The sequence below is a fragment of the Garra rufa genome, chromosome 19 (genome assembly GCF_049309525.1).
Source record: "Garra rufa chromosome 19, GarRuf1.0, whole genome shotgun sequence".
Classification (NCBI taxonomy): Eukaryota; Metazoa; Chordata; class Actinopteri; order Cypriniformes; family Cyprinidae; genus Garra; species Garra rufa.
In genome coordinates this window covers 31,431,898-31,452,782 of record NC_133379.1, presented here as the reverse complement: position 1 = coordinate 31,452,782, position 20,885 = coordinate 31,431,898, and the positions used below count along the sequence as shown (strand labels likewise).

Below are 20,885 nucleotides of genomic sequence, written 5' to 3'. Positions count from 1 at the left end.
TGGAGAGAAAATATTTAATAACTTAATAATTGTATCTGTCTGTGTCAATAGATTTAAATTACAATCCATATATTTAAAAGCCGTTTTCTCAAAATTAGTTTTTTCTTCTACACTGAGCCATAAAGCTCCACATCTCCTGGAGGTTTTTACAGAGGGATTTGTTCATATATAATTTGCTTGATTTTATAAATCAATATTAATTCTGAATTATGGAGTGACAAAATGAGATACCCAAAATTCCCTCTGTAAAAACATTTGACTCTAATATGTCCAAAAAAAAAAATAAACAAGAATTTTGAAATTGACTTCACCCAGAGTTTTTACTAGAAATTAGTGCATATTTCATTATATAATGCCTCATTTGCATATTTAAACCTAAGATTTGAGAAAACTTGTAAGACAATTTTCAATGTAATCAATCAAGTGTGTAAGCTGATAACTATTAGGTTTTTTTTTACCCTATTCACCTGCAGTGTCTCACCTTAAATAGTAAAAATATTTCAAAATGTTACTGTTTTTGCTCAGAAGAGACTTTTGACTGCTAGTGTACTTTTATTTTTAAATTCATTGGTTTAAACAAAACCAGATTACATTTTTAAATATTCATTCCTAGATAGGAATTTGAATCATTCAACTTTTATTTTGAAAGCTAACGTTAACTCTTCAGTGTTTTTAGCGTCTTCACGTTTTCACATGCCATTTGTGGGCTCACCAGCGTCGGTTTATTAACAGACTCTGAGACAAAATAATAGATTGCATTTCCACAACTTGTTTATAGTTTCTAGTCGGAACAAAAAGATTATCACCAGAATGTCGTTAAACAAAAAGTTACTACGCTTCATTAGTATCCTTGACAGCAACCGCGGCTTTGGCCTTTGTTAGGCTTGGTTTCTAGGGACACCGTTGCTATAGACGGCGTACTACATAACGTTGACCAAGGTCAGGCGACATCCTCCAATCACGATCACGCACTTGCGACGAAACCATTTGAATCAGCCAATCAGATGAAAGACTGATTACCCACCGGAAGAAATGGGGTTCGAGTCTCTGGGATGACAAGAAAACAGAAGTAGCTTGCAACTGTTTATATGTACATTTTACCCGTATCGACGTTTGAATGTTTGTAATTTCGCATGGTAAGATGGTTTGCAAATAAATACATTTCGCGTTATGTTTTAACGACTTTGTGTTGTAGACATCTTACAAGTATACTTCTGCTTCATGTGCATCTTCTCTGTCTTATGATGTTTGTTTCATTTCTATTTCGCTGTCTTTGTGTTTTTGTAACGTAAAAGCTAGTTTCTACTTCCTTAGCTGATGAATTGCCTGTTAGCTTAAAGCTCAGTGTCCTATTTGGCTTTCATTGACTTCTGAATCCATTGGTGATGTAATGGTTGTGTACATAAAGGTACTTGCATATAGAGAATTTGCTGTCACCCTAACATTAACCAAGATGTCAGTCATGATTGTAAGAGGGTCTGTTGTGGTGGTCTCAGTTTACTTCTGATAGTCTTGAGTACTGTCCTCTGAAACATGACCTGAAGATGTGTGACCAGTAAAATGATCCTTCAGACATGTGTTCTCTGATCCATAAACAAAGACTGGTACTTTACTTGAGTATTTAGTGTGTAGCTATCTATCTATCTATTGTGTATGTCTATATTTTATACCCTTTTTTATTTATATATTATGCATTTTTTTTTTTAATTGTTGGATCATCAAACTTATTGCTTCTAAAAGCACAAATATGGCATGCAGCCTACCAATATCAATGTAGATCATGCGTATTAATAATTATGACAATGCATTACATGTTAAATAGGTAGCTAACATGACGTACATTAAGTTCTAGTAGTTGTTTAAACATTTTACATTTTAGAAAAACGTTGATATATGTTGATATTTTTTTTTTTATGCAGAGAAAATCAACAAGAACGAGCTCCTCTTCTCCACCTCTGCACGTGCACGTGAACGAGACCACACCTGTGCACGTGCATGTGAAGAAGAGCACAAAATGCAGCCTTACCAAGACAGCCCAGGTATAATATCAGCTTGTGTTCTGTCAAAAATACCCTTGAATATATATTTACAATTACACAAGAATAAAGAAACAGGTGTGTGCAGCTTAAGTTCTTTCAGTGCTGCTGAGAAATGCTTCAAAGATACATAAAACTGTGTCTGTCTTTTATGTTTCAGGTTAAAACAAAAAGTAGCTTGCATCCCACAGCTAAGGTGAAGTCGAGGGTCCCGTGGATCCCACCTGGCAAGGTCTCAACACGAGAGACCTCATTTAAGTGGGAGGTCAGTCAAATGTTACAGATGAATTCACATTACGCTTGTGCTCAATACATGTAAAAAATATTATAATATTAATATTGTGAAATATTTTTACTGCTTTCTATTTGAATATATTTTAAATTGTAAGTATGTTCTGTGATCAAAGTTACATTTTCAGCATCATTTATCCAGTCTTTAGTGTCACATGATCCTTCAGAAATCATTCTAATATGAACTAATATGAGCATTCTGATTTGCTGTTTAAGAACCACTTTTATTATTATTGTCAATATTTAACAGTTGAGTACTCTTTTCAGGATTCTTTCATGAAAAGAAAGATCCAAAGCATTTATGTAAAATAAAAAGCTTTTGTAACATTACACACTTTTAGGGAAATAAATGATAGAAATTAATACTTTTATTTAGCAAGGATGCTTTAAATTGATCAAAAGACATGCTGATGATGATAAAGACATTTATAATGTTACAGACTTTCTATTCATCAAAGAAACCTGAAAAAAATCTACTCTGCTGTTTTCAACATCATAATAATAAATGATTTTTTTGGGCAGCAAATCAGAATATTAGAATGATTTCTGAAGGATCATGTGACTGGGGTAATACTAAAAATTCAGCTTTGAAATCACAGGAATAAATTAGATTTTAAAATACATTCAAATAGAAAACAGTTATTGTAAATAGTAAAAATACTTCGAAATTGTACTGTTTTTGCTGTACTTTAGATCAAATAAATGCAGGCTTGAGCAAAAGAGACTTCTTCAAAAAACATTCAAATTCTTACTGTTCAGAAACTTTTGACTGGTAGTGTATGCTGTAAGTCTATGATGTTTGATGTATGATGTTTATGTATATTTAAGGGACCATCTCATCATCTGGAGATAACACCTCCACAGGAACCCGAACACTCCCAGTCTCCTCTCCGAATAGAAGATCTCTCCGCTGATGAAGAAGAGGCACTGCATGGGCGCATCAATCAATACGAGAGGAAGATCGACAGCCTGATGACAGAGGTCAGCTCTCTGAAAAATGAGGTGAGAAATAAGAGATTGGAAAATTCGAGAAATGTTGTCATTCTTTCAGCGAAAATAGAGAATGACATCCCAGGAAATATTGATTCAGCAATTAGAAGCAAACTATTTATACACATATTTACATGTATACACTATGAGCAGTTTGGGGTCTGTAAAATGTTTTAATCTCTCAAACAGACAAGGCTGCATTAACTTGTTCAAAAATACAGTAATAGTGTGAAATATTATTACAACTTAAAATAAATGTTTTCTATTTTAATATATTATAAAATGTGATTTATTCCTGTCATGTCAAAGCTGAATTTTCAGCAGTCATTACTTAAGTCTTCAGTGTCACATGATCCCTCAGAAATCATTGTAATATGATGATTGAGTGCCCAAGATACAATTATTATTATTATTATCAATGTTAAAACCAGTTGTGCTGCCTAATATTTTTGTGGAAATCATTACTGTCATGTTTGATCAAATTAAATGCATCCTTGCTGAAAAAAAGTGTTAATTTCTTATTCATTAAAATTCCTTTTTAATTCCTTAACATCTTGCTTACTCCAAATTTAATAAATAATTATTTCAATAATTACAAATTTCTGTTTCTTTCTTAGTTTGAAAGAAATTAATATTTTTGTTCAGCTTATCCTGGTAAATTGACAAAAAGTGATAGTAAAGACTTATATTGTTAGAAAAGATTACTATTATGATAAATGCTGTTCTTTTTACCTTTTTATATTAAAAAAGTATCACAGGTTCCAAAAAAATATTAAGCAGCACAACTGTTTCTAACATTGATAGTAAATCGCCATATCAGTATGAATTCTGAAGGATCATGTCACACTGAAGACTGGAGTAATGGCTGATGAAAATTCTGCTTTGCATCAAATAAATTATATTTTAAATAAATAAATGAAACTCTGATGAGCATAAGAGACTTCTTTAAAAAAAACATTAAAAATCTTACTGATCCCAAACTTTTGAACAGCAGTGTATATTTAAAAACAATTGTAAATTGAATAGTGTGTTATAATAGAGTTAATGTGGTACACATGTGAAACCAAAGTGTGTGATTACATTTGCAGGTTGAGCTTCGTAAGAAGGAGCAGCTGCTAGAGCGTCAGTCGGAGAGGTTGAGCGCATCACAGCGTGTCATCGCTGAGCAGGAGGAGGAGCTTGCAGAGGTCGCCCGGGAGCTGGAGGCCACGGAGCAGGAGAACTCCCGCTTACGGGAGTCCATGGAAAAGATGCTGGAGGGGAGCGACTTTGGGAGGTATGATGAAATTGTTAAAGGAACACTCCACTTTTTTGGAAATAGGCTAATTCTCCAACTCCCCCCGAGTTAATAAGTTGAGTTTTACCGTTTTTAAATCCATTCAGCCGTTCTCCTGTTCTGGCGATATCACTTTTAGCATAGCTTAGCATAGATCATTGAATCCTATTAGACCAGTAGCATCGCGTTAAAAAATGACCAACGAGTTTTGGTATTTGTCCTATTTAAAACTTGACTCTTCTGCAGTTATATCGTGTACTAAGACCGGCGGAAAATGTAAAGTTGCGATTTTCTAGGCCGATAAGATTAGGAACTACACTCCCATTCCGGCGTAATAGTCAAGGAAGTTTGCTGCCGTAACATGGCTGAAGCAGGCGCAGTTAGGCCTAGAAAATCGCATCTTTACATTTTCCGCCGGTCTTAGTACACGATATAACTGCAGAAGAGTCCAGTTTTAAATAGGGCAAATACAGAAACTCATTGGTCATTTTTGAATGTGATGCTATTGGTCTAATAGGATTCAATGATCTATGCTAACCTATGCTAAAAGTGATACCGCCAGAACAGGAGAACGGCTGAATGTATTTCAAAAGGGTAAAAATCAACTCGGGGGGGAGTTGGAGAATTAGCCTATTTCCAAAAAAAGTGGAGTGTTCCTTTAACAATTTAACATTTTGTTATTACATATAACATTTCAAATTTAATTTGAACCATTTTTTCTTGTCTAGATTAGAGAGGGACAGTGTGCAGCCAGACAAAGATGTCCTACTCAGGAAGCTGCTGGAAGCAGAGATGGACAGCAATGCAGCTGCCAAGCAGGTGTCGGCCCTCCGCGACACGGTTAGCCATATGTCCAGGAGCACGAGTGTGAGCAAGATATAACTTTTCAAACATTTTTGAAACTGTCAGAAACAGTTATGCGTTAACAATGTTTTTTCTACTGTACCTCTCTCCAGGAAAAAAAGATGTCGGGATCAGATTCAACAGTCCTGGCCCGACAGAAAGAGCTCTTGCTGTCGAAGCTGGAAACTTTTGAAAGCACTAACAGAGCCCTTAGACATCTTCTGAGAGAACAGCATAGTCGAGAGGTACTGCTCTGCGCAGATTCAAAGAATATTATTAAACATTTGCATTTTATTGTATTTAAAACGGTTATTAAGCTTTTCTTTACTACTTTGTTTTATAACAGATGGAGTCGCTAAGACTCTTAGAGCAGAAAGATGTGCTGCTAAAGAAACTTTCCGATGTGGAAGCAGAAAATTCGGTTTGTGTTATTTTGTGTAAAGCATGTTAAACTGTAAACAGGTGTTTTTCTTTTATTTTGTTTTTAAACCGTGAACTCCTTTCTGTCTTCCAGCATATTCTTGTAAAGCTTCAAGACAAAGAGAGAGAAATTAACCAGCTCACTTCATTGTTAGAAGGTGAAAAGGTAAACTGTATTTTTAGGCTTGTTTTTTTTTTTTTTTAGCCATGACACTGTCAATTATTTGTGAGCGCTTATGAATTCTCATTGTAACAGGAGAGTGCAAAGACCACCAGTGAACTGTCCAAAGTCTTGGAGTCCACTCGAGCACATCTCCAGGGTCAACTACGCAATAAAGAAGCAGAAAATAACCGTCTCAATGTTCAGATCAGGGTAATCCATACCGCATTGGTTTTTAAGCTGCATGTGCCGCTGTCTTATTTTATAGTGTTTATATTACAGAATGTCTAGTTGATAACTAAATAACTTAATATAATGACGAAAGCACAAATGTGACCTAGGATCACAAAACCAGTTAAAAGATTTATATATATCGTATGAAACATAAATAAATGAACAGTCCATTGATGTATGCTTTGTTAGGATAGGATACTTGGCCAAGACGCAACTATTTGAAAACCTGGAGGGTGCAAAGAAAATCTAAATATTGAGAAAATCACCAAGTTCTTAGCAGTGCATATTACTAATAAGAAATCAAGTTTTGATATATTTACATTAGAAATTTTACAAAATGTCTTCATGGAACATGATCTTTACTTAATATCCTAATGATTTTGGCATAAAAGAAAATCGATCATTTTGATCTATACAATGTATTTTTGGCTATTGCTACAAATATACCTTTGCTACATAAGACTGGTTTTGTGGTCCATGGTCACAGATGGTATATGAAATGAATGACATTTTGTCCATTTGGTTCAGAATCTAGATCGATCCATCAGCCAGCAGCAGGGGGAGTTAGAACACTTGCAGAATCAGTTGCGAGACCTCAGGCAGCAGGCGGAGATTGATAAGGAGGCCCTAAAAAAAGCCACACGAGCACAGAAACAGCGGGCACAGCGCAGTGAAGACACTGTGGGACAGCTCAGTGCCCAGCTCGTGGAAATAGTGAGTTGAATAAGCTTAAATGAGAAGTTCACTTCCAGAATTAAAATGTCCTGATAATTTACTCACCCCCATGTCATCCAAGATGTCTTTCTTTCTTCAGTTGCAAAGAAATTAAGTTTTCTGAGGAAAACATTCCAGGAGTGTTCTCCATATAGTGGACTTCAATGGTGGCCAACGGGTTGAAGGTCCAAATTGCAGTTTCAGTGCAGCTTCAAAGGGTTCTACACGATCCCAGCCCAGGAATAAGGGTCTTATCTAGTAAAACGATCGGCCATTTTCTCAAAAAAAGAAACATTCGTATACTTTTTAACTACAAATGCTCACGATGCACTAGCTCTGCGATACACGCATTGTGTAATCACATTGAAAAAGTGACACATGGTAAGTTAAAAAAGGTTGGGCGAAAAACTAATTTTCTCAATCTCATTTTCTCCTCCAACTTCAAAATCGTCCGACTTTGTTGTTTTACCTTTTTTTGTAAAGGCTGTTCGACTTTCTTTGCATGTTCTTTGTAAACACAGGGTCAGTACTTCCGTCTACGTCATGCATGCGTGATTATGTAATGTGTGAGGTCAAGCTAGTGCATGAGCATTTGTGGTTAAAAAGTATAGAAATGTGCATTTTTCTTAGAAAATGACAGATCATTTCGCTAGATAAGACCCTTATTCCTTGGCTGGGATCATGTAGAGCCCTTTGAAGCTGCACTGAAACTGCCATTTGGACCTTCAACCCATTGACCACCATTGAAGTCCACTATAAGTCCACTGGAATGTTTTTCTCAAAAATCTTAATTTCTTTCCGACTGAAGAAAGAAAGATTTTTTTGAATGACAAGGCGGTAAATTATCAGGAAAATTAAATTAATTATCAGGAAATTTTCATTCTGGAAATGAACTTCTCCTATAATGTGTACTGCTTACACAGGTTCTTAAAATAACAGTTTGCTATGATCGGTGTTTCAAACAGTAGGATGCTGTTAAAAAAAATGCACAACAATTTGCATTATATAATTTCTGGGTCATTTGTGACTGTACAAAAATGTTCAAAAGTTTGAGGACAGTAAGAATGTTTTAAAGAAATTAGTCAAAATTGATCAAAAGTGACGGTATAGATGTTTATTAGAAGTTATTAGAACATTATAATCAACAAATTCTGAAAAAATTATTAACCAGCACAACTTTTTAACATTAATGTGAAATGTTTCTTGAGCAGCAGATCAGGATAATAGAATGAGTTTTGAAGGATCATTTGACAGTGAAGACTGGAGTAATAATGCTGAAAATTCAGCTTTGACATGACAGAAATTAATTATATATTAAAATATATTAAAATAGAAAACACATATTTTAATATGTAATAATATTTCACAATAATATAGTTTTTTATCAAATAAATGCAGCCTTTGTGAGCAAAAAAAAAATCTCAGACCCCAATTTTGTAGATTGTGTAGATTTTGTGTCATTTTACTATGCCAGTATATGATATAAAAATATCAATTATGTTCTTTACAGGAAGCACAGTTGGCAAATGCAGTGTCAGCTGCAGAGAACTGGAGCAGTCGCCATGCAAAAGAGATGAAGGATAAAGGACAGCTAGAGATAGAGATCACATTGTTGAACAGGTCAGTACTGATTTGTGTCTTTAGTATGATAATCCAAATCATAATTCTGAATACATGTAAACCTAGAGAGCCTCCCAGAAAGCCATCCAAACCATTCTTGTGTGCTCTTTTAGCCGCATTACAGACCTTACAGAACAGTTGCATGGACAAGAGGAGAAAGCCCGTACAGAGAGAGACGGCCTTTTAGATCGCCTTCATGAGCTCAATACAGAGAGCACTACTGCACGTCTGGAGAACCAGAGCCTTAAGGTTTGTCTGTTTGGAGCCGTACTATCCAAATCTCCAATTTGTGCTCATTTGTGTCTCGTTTTACCTTAAACCCTCAGCGATCCTTATGCCTTTATAATAAATATGAAAAATAAATACAAATGCTGATTTGTCGTCTTTATGCAGGCCACTTTATCTACCTTGGAAGAGAAGCTATCGTTGTCCCAATCTGAGGTCCAGCAGGTCAAAGTTTCAGTGAAACAGTATGAGAGCTTGGTGGACAGCTATAAAGCCCAGGTGTGATCATCTTGACTTACTCTAACTTATTCATTGATTAACATTATGAATTTCAGATACTATTTGTCTGGACAAAACTTTGGAATTATTAGAGAAGTTCACAACAAAAATTTACGGATAATGTACTTACCCATCTATCATCAAATATGTTCATGTCTGTCTTTCTTCAGCCGTAGAGAAATTATGTTTTTTGAGTAAAACATTTCAGGATTTCTCTCCATATAGTGGACTTCTATGGTGCCCCTAAGTTTGAACTTCCAAAATGGAGTTTAAAGGCAGCTTCAAAGGGCTCTAAAGGGTCTTATCCAGCGAAACGATCAGTTTTTTTTTTTTTTTTTTATTACAATTTATATTTTTTTTAACCTCAAATGCTCCTCTTGTCTGGCTCTGTATGTACCCTAACTGTCTTGAACTAAAATACAAAGTACATGCAGAGCTAGACAAGACAAGCATTTGAGGTTAAAAAAAATATAAATTGTCAGTTTTTTACGACTGAAGAAAGAAAGACGTGAACATCTTTTATAACAAGAGGGCGAGTAAATTATCTGTACATTTTTATTCTGGAAGTGAACTTCTCATTTAAGATTTTTAAATGTTTTTCAAAGAAGTTTCTTATTTTTATTAAAAATACAGTAATATTGTGAAAGTTTTGTGGACTTTTTTTGTGTCCATCTTTAAACTCTCTTTAAGCTCTGTTTCTTCACATTCATAGGTTCAGAAGACCCGTGCTGAAGCAGATGAGTACTCTGCACGTCTGCAGATGGCTGAAAGCGAAGCCCAGGCTGTAAGAGACGAGTTAGACCAGGAGATCCAGAAGGTCAGGAAGCAGCTTCAAGGCCGTTTGGCGGAGCTAGAGCCACTTCCTGAAGCTCTGAGACATACTGAACTCCAGTTGCAGGAAGCTCATGAGAAAGAGCGCTTACAAGAGAGAAGAAACGCAGAGCTTGGCACCTCCATTGCAGAGCTACGCATCAAGGTGTGTTTATTCGCTGTAAGCCTTTGAAATCGGTTTGCTTTTAAAGGGATAGTTCACCCAAAAATGAAAATTCTGTCATTAATTACTCACCCTCATGTCATTCCAAAACCTTTTTTTTTATTAAATCCGAGAGCTTTTGACTCTGCATAGACAGCAACAGACCAACCATATTCAAGGCCCAGAAAGGTGATAATGACATCATTAAAACAGTCGATCAGTGGTTCAACTGTAAGCGACTTTATTCAACAATTTCTTCTTTTCTGTGTCAGTCTTTGAAATTATTGAATAAAGCCGCTATTTTTGTTTTCTTAGCGCTCAAAAAGTATTCTCAAAGAACTATTTTAACAATGTCCTTACTACCTTTCTAGGCCTTGAACATGTCACTTGCGTTGCTGTCTATGGAGGGTCAGAAAGCTTTTGGATTTCATAAAAAATATTTTGATTTGTGTTCTGAAGATGAACGAATGTCTTACAGGTTTGAAACAAAATGAGGGTGAGTAATTAATGACAGAATTTTCATTTTTGGATGAACTATCCCTTTAATGTTAAAAAAAACACTGTCATGAAGAAAAACTGGATGGACAAAGTTGTCTTACAAAAGTGTTAACAACACTGCTGTGAACATGTGACTGCCTATATTTACCATATCAATGGCTATTCAGTATTCAGCAACTTGGCAGGACCGTTGTGTCTTATTTCATATGCAAATAGGTTAGCCATTCCTAACAGAGACTGTAAAATTTACATACAGAAGTATTGAAGCTACATTAGCAAGAGCCTGTTTGGTTCTAAGTGTAAGTGTTAAACAAGAAAATAATTGTGTAAATCTAAATTATGACATTTCTGTTGCAAGAAACCTTGACTAACATAAGTGGGGTAAAATAATATTTTAAAAAAGTGTAATATGGCCCATTTAAGTTAGAGAAGTTCACTTCCAGAACAAAAAAATTACACATACTTTACTCACTGTAATGTTCATGTCTTTCTTTCTTCAGTTGTAAAGAAATGATGGTTTTTCAGGAAAACATTTCGTGATTTCTATCTATATAGTGTACTTCTATGGTGCCCATGAGTTTGAATTTCCAAAATGCAGCTTCAAATGGCTTTAAACAATCCCAGCTGAGGACGAAGTGAAAAGATTGAAAAAAATTTTTTTTGACAATTTATATACTTTTTAACCTCAAATGCTCGTCTTGTCTAGCTCTGCGTGTGCTCAAGATAGTTCAAGGTATGTCAAAAAACTCCCATCTCCCATTTTCTCCTCCAACTTCAAAATCGGCGTACATCACTGCAGAAGTACTGACCCAGTGTTTAAACATCCTTTACAAAAAAAAAATTAAATTTGATTTTTAAAGGTTGTCGACATAACTTTCTTGAACCAAAACATACAAAGTACACACAGAACTAGACAAGACAAGCATGTGAGGTTAAACAAAGGTACATAAATTGTCTTTTTTTTTTTTTTAAGAAAATAACCAATTGTTTTGCTAGAATTGTTTTTCCTCAACTGGGATCATTTAGAGACCTTTGAAACTGCATTTAAACTGCATTTTGGAAGTTTAAACTCAATGAAGTGAACTTCTCCTATAATTATAGATTTTTGTTGTATTTTACACATTTTGTATTTTTACTGATCTCCATTAGTACATACATTATGTATTTATTGATAGAATTTTATTTGTTCTGGTGGATTGTGTTTAGGCAGAGCAACAGGGAAGTCTGGCAGAAATGTTGAGACACAAGAACATGTTGCTGCAGGAAGAAAACAAGCAGCTTCAGCACAAAGTAGAGGGTCTTGAACGGTTTGTCACTTTGTCCTTTTATCCCTTATAAATTGTCTGTTCTTCTTTTTAATGTATTTAATCTCTTAAAGGGATAGTTTACCTAAAAAATGAAAATTCTGTCAATATTTACTCATGTCGTTCCAAAACTGTATGAATTATTTTTTTTACATTGAACATAAAAAGATAATTTAAATTTTTTTGTTTTTGTTTTTGTTTTGTTCATGGTTAGTTTACCCAAAAATTGAAATTCTGTCTTTAATTACTCGCCCTCATGCCGTTCCAAACCCATAAGACCTTTGTTCATCTTCAGAACAAAAATTCAGATATTTTTGATGAAATCTAAAAGTTTCTGACCCTGCTTAGACAGCAATACAACTGACACTTCAAGGCCCAGAAAGGTAGTTTGGACGTCTTTAAAGTAGTCCATGTGTCATGAGTGGTTCATCCATAATTTTATAATGCTACTGACCCACTGATGGACTATTTTAATGATGTTTTTACTACCTGTTGGGTCTTGAATGCAGGTTCAAAAAGCTCTCGGATTTCATCAAAAATATCTTAATTTGTGTACCAAAGGTGAACGAATGCCTTACAGGTTTGGAACGACATGAAAAATGTTCATTTTTTGGAGAACTAAACCTTTGAACCAGAGCAAAATTTATTAAGTCAAGGCAATAAATATTACATGCATTGTTTACAATAATCGTACATGTTTGGAATCACTTATGAAGGTGAGTAAATAATTTTCAGGGTTTAATTTTAACATGATCTATCCTCTGTTGTCAACAGGAAGCTAGAGGAGGCTAACTCCCAAAACCGAGACCTCATCCAGGTCATTTCAAAACGTGAAGAAACAATTCATAGCAACCAGGTGCGTCTGGAAGAAAAGTCTCGGGAGTGCGGTATTCTGACTCGACAGCTGGAGGAGGCCCTGGACGATGCTCGCCGACAGGTCTGACCTACTACTTCCTTATAAACTCATGGATTCCGTAATCTATATTTTTATCTTGCAAAGCTCTTGATGCTCAAAGATGTTGATTGATAGGTTACCCAGACCAGGGAGCGTGCAGCCTCTAAAGAGCGTGTTACGCAGTCCAAAATTGTCGACCTAGAGACTCAACTAAGCAGATCAACAACTGAGCTCAACCAGATACGACGAGCCAAAGAGGAGGTCAGTGAAATTTATCCACATGTGAATTTCTATTAAATGTGACCCTGGGCCACAAAACCGGTTATACAGGTCACTTTTTTTTTTTTTTTTTTTTTTTTTAATTGAGATTTATACATCATCTGAAAGCTGATATATAAGCGTTCCATTGGTGTATGGTTTTTAGGAAAAGACAATATTTGGCTGAGATACAACCATTTAGAAATATACTTATAAATATTAAGAAATTCGCCTTCAAAGTTGTCCAAATGAAGTTCTTAGCAATGCATATTACTAATCGAAAATTAGGTTTTGATATATTTACGGTAGGAAATGTACAAAACATCTTCATGGAACATGATCTTTACTTAAAGTGCCCCTATTATGCCATTTTAAAGGTAGTTAATATTGTTGTAATAGTCTCTTAAAACAGGTTTACATGTATGCAAGTTCAAAAAACACTTTAGTTTTCTCCAAAATTAGATTTATTTTTACCCCGTTTCTAAATGATTCGTAAACGACTCGTTTGAAGCAGTTCGAAGAATCAGTCTCTCTAAACCCCTCCTTTCAGTGAGCCCTCACCGCTGTGATTGGTCAGATGGTGCAGTCCTTTTGGATTGGTCTACCGCTTCAGCGCAAAACGAAACGCCCATTGGCATAACTGAATGACAGCTGCGGAGACCTGTTAATGCATAGAAAAGATAGCCTCGATTTTACCCTATCAATTCGAGCCGGAGTCTGACGATGAAACGGTTGAAGTGGCACATCGACAAGAAACTGTTTTGCAAGCACGACTGGAGCAGGACGTTTCTCAGTGGGTGTCATATTATAACTGTGGAAAGTGTTTGCAATTTGCTTTTGTAAGCGAACCGGGCACACCTCTACGTTGTGAACTTCAACACTGTAACGTACAACCCATAACACTGCGTTAAGCCATCGTTTATCATTATCATTACTTAACTAATAAGGCAGACAGACAGTCAAGCTGCATCAATCACAAGACTTTTTAGACTACATTGCACTCACAGCTAAACAACAGAACTACAGAAACGCAAGTTAGCCGGTTACCAAGACATGTGCTGGGTTGTTACACACCAACGTACACAAAGACGTATTTTGAACGATCGCTAGAAAATACAATTATTAATCATACTTACAGGTAGGAGTTCAGAGGAGCAAGCCGGTCCAAATAAACTGGGCACTGATCCATTTTTTAAAACCAAGCGTTTGGTGAATCTCGCGTTGTAACGTTACTCCCCAAGATTAGAAAAGCAGTCATCAGTAAAATGACGCGAACACAACACAAGATTGGCATTGGACTGCTGAGGTGTTGAAAAAATTAATGTTAACCACTGATAGTTTCATCTTTCGGAAGGGCATATAAAACAAATTCACTCTCACAGGCTGTCACAGCGCAGGGCGTCTTCTTGACATGATGTAATCCACGTGAAAATGGTAGGCCTGCTGTTTGTGGGCGGGCAAGTTGTTCGCGAAATTGAATGTGGGCGGACATTACGCAAATGTGTAGCTCGTGACGTGTGGCCGTTACAGAAAAAAGATTCGAATTGCTGACGACTCGTTTAGGCGAATGTGAGCCGACTCTTTTTTTTGATAGACAAAAACTTTATTTATAGTGCACTGTCGGCGTCACAACTTTGCAGATAGTTTATGTTCACATACAGCTACATGACACACTACATGAAATATCATATTTGAAAAGGCATAATAGGGGCACTTTAATATCTTAAAGATTTTTGGCAAATCGATAATTTTGACCCATACAATGTATTTTTGCCTATCACCACAAATATAGCCGTCCTACTTATGACTGGTTTTGTAGTCGAGGGTCATAAATATCTAATCAAACCATCAATAAACTTTCTTTCAGGCTGAACGGAGGTATCAGAGTCGTTTACAAGATGTCAAGGACAGACTGGAGCAGTCCGACAGCACAAACCGCAGCCTCCAGAACTATGTCCAGTTCCTAAAATCTTCTTACGTCAATGTGTTCGGAGATGCTGGTCTCACTGGATCCTCATTTCGCACACCGTCACCAATCTGAAAACTCCATCAGGTGTTTATTAAAACCTCCTTTACATGGACTGACATGTATTAGTCTACTTGCTGTCACCACTGATGACCTCTTGACTTTGCTGTGCTTTGTACTTTACTCTTGAAGGATTATTTATTTGACACAGTCATTGTACTTGTTACTGGTAAGTACAGAGAATATCTTTTTTTAGTATTACACATCCATCCTAGTAAGAGATTTGTGATCGTATAAGACACATTTTTGTCTTAAGGTGGCCATTATGCAATAAAGAGACTTCAAGCTAATATCTTCTTGCAAAACTTTTCTTTAATTTACATGGCAGTAATGAAGGTTTTACTACACTTACTGTATTCTTTAAGCATTTGAAACATACAGTTTGCTTTTTATCTTTAGTATACATAGTAGTATACAGTGTGATGATGGTTGTATGCAACACAGTAAGAGTTTGTAATCATAATTCATCCCTTACATCCATAAAATCCTGCTTAAATTTGAATTTGTGTAGTATTTGAGTTGGTTTAAGACACAAAATGACAACAAACTCAGGATTTTTTATTTTATTTTTCAGCCAAAGTTGTTTTTGATTACAGCAGGGCCATTATGTGAATATTTCTATATTATAACAATGCAAAAAACGTCTTTTTACTCATGACTGATGTTACATTGTTGTCCTCAGTAGGCTGAGAGCATAGAATCCCAGTAATAAAATGTCTATTGGTGCTATACATTTACATTACTGTAATATGTTTAAAGTCATACTTGCACTTTTTTGTCTTTTATTTATCTCATTACACGTCATGTGAAATATCCAAATAGTTATCCTTCACTGTTGCTTATAATGAAATGCAATAGTACATGTATTTTTTATTTGGTAAGAGTATTTTGTATACATATGAAGTGTTTAATATGTACTTAAGTGTATTAAAGTATTTCAAAAACTGCTATGTGCTTCAGTGTGCAAAGAATTTCTCAATGTCAAAATGTGTGTTCAGTCCAAATGACTATTTTTGGGTGTAGATGTTTTTCTTGATGCATGTATTGACCCCCTTTGTTTCATCGCTCTGATTGCACTCTGCAAAACTATTGCTCTCTTCTGCCATTGTGTTGCTTTTCGTGACTCTTCTGCTAGAGTCTTTTTGTATTCTTTTATCTGAAGCTGAGCAGCAGCTAATTTCAGCTGGTAATTTCTTTCTGTGGCCTGCAGACGTTTATAACTATCACAGCAGGATGATTTGGATGCGTTAGTGGATTCAGTATGCACTCCTTGTTGTGGAAGGAGATTTTCAGTGTCTTTAAGAATCTGATTCTGAAATACAAAACAGTTTTAGCATTTTAAAATATAATTCTTTACTTGATTCTTTGTTAAAACCCTTCTGTAATAGATTCTGTATGGATAAAACAGGGAAGGGTCTAATGAACTTGTAACCACAGATAGATAGATGAACTTACCTCAGAATGTCTGAAATTAAATACAGTCGGAATCGCGTCTGAGTGTAAACGTGCTGATCCAGATTCAAAACAATCCGGAGTGAAATGAGCAGAGCACAGAGACGAGGATTCAGATGGAATCCATTCCGCGTCCCTGCCCATATTTACTATCCAGTGGCGACGATGCTCCTCTACTAACGGGAATCTGAGAGAAATTGGATAATCAGAAACAGAACGGGTTTGTTTTACTACAGCAAGCTGATAGTAAACTTACTCGTAAAATGAGACCCCGTCGATATTCTCGCCAGGACCGTATCCGCAGAAATCACAAGATGGCATCTCTTCAGCTCTGTTGACACACGTTACCTAACTTTCAACAGAGCAAAGTAATGAACGTCTGAAGAATCGCGGGTTATATACACTGTGTGGCGTATTGATTGGCCTTTTTTAATGTAAAAAGTGGTAATGGTCGATTTACACATCACTTGTGAATAGATACATTTGCGTTTTATTTACATAATGGTTGCAGGATGGGTTTTTCTCTGCAGCAGCAATCAGACACCTCCAAAAAAATAAGTAAAAAAAATAAAGGTTGTAAAAAGGATAAAAGTTTACTTGCTAGGCTAGTCAGTGTTGGGAGTAATGCATTGCAAGTCACAGGTTACTTAAAGTGCCCCTATTATGCCATTTTAAAGGTAGTTAATATTGTTGTAATAGTCTCTTAAAACAGGTTTACATGTATGCAAGTTCAAAAAACACTTTAGTTTTCTCCAAAATTAGATTTATTTTTACCCCGTTTCTAAATGATTCCTAAACGACTCGTGTGAAGCAGTTCGAAGATTCAGTCTCTCTAAACCCCTCCTTTCAGTGAGCCCTCACTGCTGTGATTGGTCAGATGGTGCAGTCCTTCATGATTGGTCTACCGCTTCAGCGCAAAACGAAACGCCCATTGGCATAACTGAATGACAGCTGCGGAGACCTGTTAATGCATAGAAAAGATAGCCTCGATTTTACCCTATCAATTCGAGCCGGAGTCTGACGATGAAACGGTTGAAGTGTCACATCGACAAGAAACTGTTTTGCAAGCACGACCGGAGCAGGACGTTTCTCAGTGGGTGTAATATGTTAACTGTGGACAGTGTTTGCAATTTGCTTTTGTAAGCGAACCGGACACATCTCTACGTTGTGAACTTCAACACTGTACAATCCATAACACTGCGTTAAGCCATCGTTTATCATTATCATTACTTAAACTAATAAGGCAGACAGACAGTCAAGCTGCATCAATCACAAGACTTTTTAGACTACATTGCACTCACAGCTGAACTACAGAAACGCAAGTTAGCCGCTTACCAAGACATGTGCGGGGTTGTTACACACCATAACGTACACAAAGACGTATTTTGAACGATCGCTAGAAAATACAATCATTAATTATTAATCATACTTACAGGTAGAAGTTCAGAGGAGCAAGCCGGTCCAAATAAACTGGGCACTGATCCATTTTTTAAAACCAAGCGTTTGGTGAATCTCGCGTTGTAACGTTACTCCCCAAGATTAGAAAAGCAGTCATCAGTAAAATGACGCGAACACAACACAAGATTGGCATTGGAGTGCTGAGGTGTTGTTGAAAAAATTAATGTTAACCACTCATTCTTGGTAGTTTCATCTTTCGGAAGGGCATATAAAACAAATTCTCTCTCACAGGCTGTCACAGCGCAGGGCGTCTTCTTGACATGATGTAATCCACTTGAAAATGGTAGGCCTACTGTTTGTGGGCGGGCAAGTTGTTCGCGAAATTGAATGTGGGCGGACATTACGCAAATGTGTAGCTCGTGACGTGTGGCCGTTACAGAAAAAAGATTCGAATTGCTGACGACTCGTTTAGGCGAATGTGAGCCGACTCTTTTTTTTGTTAGACAAAAACTTTATTTATAGTGCACTGTCGGCGTCACAACTTTGCAGATAGTTTATGTTCACATACAGCTACATGACACACTACATGAAATAGCATATTTGAAAAGGCATAATAGGGGCACTTTAAAGGAGTAGTTCACTTTCAGAACAAAAATGTACAGATAATGTACTCACCCCCTTGTCATCGAAGATGTTCATGTCTTTCTTTATTCAGTCGTGAAGAAATTGTGTTTTTTTTAAGAAAACTTTTCAGGATTTCTCTCCATATAATGGACTTCTATGGTGCCCCCGAGTTTGAACTTCCAAAATGCAGTTTAAATGCAGCTTCAAAGGGCTCTAAATGATCCCACCCGATGAAGAAGGGTCTTATCTAGCGAAACAATCGGTTATTTTCTAAAAACATTTACAACTTAAATACTTTTTAATCTCAAATGCTCGTCTTGCCGAGCTAAACAAGACAAGCATTTGAGGTTAAAAAGTATATAAACTGTACTTTTTTTTTTAGAATATAACTCATCGTTTTGCTAGATAAGACCCTTTTTTCCTCGGCTGTGATCGTTTAGAGCCTTTTGAAGCTGCATTTTGGAAGTTCAAAATTTGGGGGCACCATAGAAGTTCATAATCTGGAGAGAAATCCTGAAATGTTTTACTCAAAAGACATAATTTCCTTACAACTGAAGAAAGAAAGACATTAACATCTTGGATGACAAGTGGGTGAGTACATTATCTGTACATTTTTGTTACTAGTAAAGTAATGCATTACTTTTTAATTTACAAGAAAATACGTGAGTTACTTTTTCAAATAAGTACCGCCAATTACTTTTTTTTCCCATTAATTGACTGACTCTGAAATGTCCGCTGTCGAAACTTTATGCTTACTGTAGTTCTAGACTAAATGTGAACATGCATTTACTCATCTCACTTGCACAAAAACAGATTTAGTATTGCTCTTAATGAATAAAAACATTCAAATGCAAACTCAGAATATGATGCAAACCTGCAACAATTAAATATGTTAAAAGACGCAAAGTATTTAAAAGTATTTAACCCCATTTTATTAACCAAGGTCTTTGCCCTTCAACAATCCAATTCAGCCATACTAATAAGCAAAACTTACATTTGGTGTGAACGTTTTTTTTTTTACGTTTGCCAAAAATATACTTTTTTATATGAAAAACAAACATGTAAGCCCAGCCCAGATGAGGAAAAAGTAACACAATAGTTATGTAACACATTACTTTCCATTAAAAGTAACTCAGTAACGCAATTGGTTACTTTTAAAAGTTACTTTCCCCAACACTGCTTATAGGGAAGTGTATCTGCGTTTTAACTTATACCAATGCAAGTTTTAAATAATTTTTTTTTTCTTCCTGAAAGCATATTTTGCAACCACATATTGCTCCTCCCTGCTAAATTCTTTGTACCCTCCTTTTTGTCTCACACATATTCATGAAATGGCTCACACATATTCATGAAATGGACACTGACATTCTTAAAATGCCTTTTTAGAAACAATTAGTTCAAGAAAAACTGTTAAACAGTAATTCTCAACAATAGACAAAACTGGGCTGTGAAAGAAACTGGGTCAACATCACCTTGAATGGTGCTATAGGAAGACTTGGGTGATTTGCAAGCTATTAACGGCTATAGTCAGAAGAACAGGCCTTTGGTTTATTCTGAATGTGTTACATTAAAAAAAAAATCCCAGTTTAATTTCAAACATGTATTCTATTTATTGTGTGTATTATTATTTCTATTTACAACCCTAAGCACTCATTGCCTCTATTGTTACTAAGGCCTTCTTTATGATATTGGCTTTGAAATTATGTTGTGGACGCTTTAATGATCAAAAGTGATGATAAAGATGTCATAATGTCACTGAACTTTCTATTCATCAAAGAAACCTGAAAATTATACTCGGCTGTTTTCAACATAATGTCAGTTGATTTCAAATTCTAATTCTAATAATAATACATTTTTGAGCTGCAAATTAGAATATTAGAATAATTTCTGAAGGATCATGCAACTGGAGTAATACTAAAAAAGTAGATACTAAAAAATCAGCTTTAAAATCACAACATAAATTACATTTTAAAAAATATATTCAAATAGAAAACAGATAGGATTTTTTAAATAGTCAAATATTTCAAAATGTTACTGTTTTTACTGTACTTTGAATCAAATAAATGCAGACTTGGTGAGCAGAAGAGACTTCTTTAAAAATCTTACTGTCAAAAAAGCTTTTGACTAGTGTATCTGTCCATACTTCTGCATGCATCTATAGCTGTTTGGATTCAGAAACTGTTTCAGTTGGTCTTTTTGGATTAGTGTCCTGTTTTAATTATAGGCATTCTTGCAGATTTCATCCGGATGTGCCAAGGCATTGTGATGCAGCAGAAATCCTAGACTGCCAGTCAGATTTATAATGGCAGTGTTTTCCAGACGAGGAGTACTGCCAGGATTTTAACAAATAGACACAGAATCAATTAAAT

General features: G+C 35.7%; 2 protein-coding genes across 2 annotated transcripts; one reads left to right on the top strand and one right to left on the bottom strand.

Moving 5' to 3' along the window:
• Positions 1-751: 751 nt before the first annotated feature.
• odf2a (outer dense fiber of sperm tails 2a) lies at positions 752-16,027 on the top strand. The gene is made up of 19 exons (XM_073824383.1): positions 752-1,136; positions 1,920-2,039; positions 2,197-2,301; positions 3,156-3,329; positions 4,406-4,593; positions 5,322-5,460; positions 5,550-5,681; positions 5,783-5,857; positions 5,951-6,022; positions 6,113-6,229; positions 6,779-6,964; positions 8,475-8,584; positions 8,698-8,833; positions 8,978-9,088; positions 9,801-10,064; positions 11,766-11,866; positions 12,638-12,800; positions 12,894-13,019; positions 14,884-16,027. Exons 1-19 carry the CDS (start codon positions 1,134-1,136, stop codon positions 15,055-15,057), a joined length of 2,496 nt encoding a protein of 831 aa, XP_073680484.1. The 5' UTR covers positions 752-1,133; the 3' UTR covers positions 15,058-16,027.
• Positions 16,028-16,036: 9 nt separating this feature from the next.
• LOC141292372 (uncharacterized) lies at positions 16,037-16,815 on the bottom strand. The gene is made up of 3 exons (XM_073824384.1): positions 16,751-16,815; positions 16,498-16,681; positions 16,037-16,354 (listed from the first exon to the last, which is right to left on the bottom strand). The coding sequence occupies exons 1-3, from the start codon at positions 16,813-16,815 to the stop codon at positions 16,037-16,039; spliced, it is 567 nt and encodes a 188-aa protein (XP_073680485.1).
• Between the last annotated feature and the right edge of the window lie 4,070 nt (positions 16,816-20,885).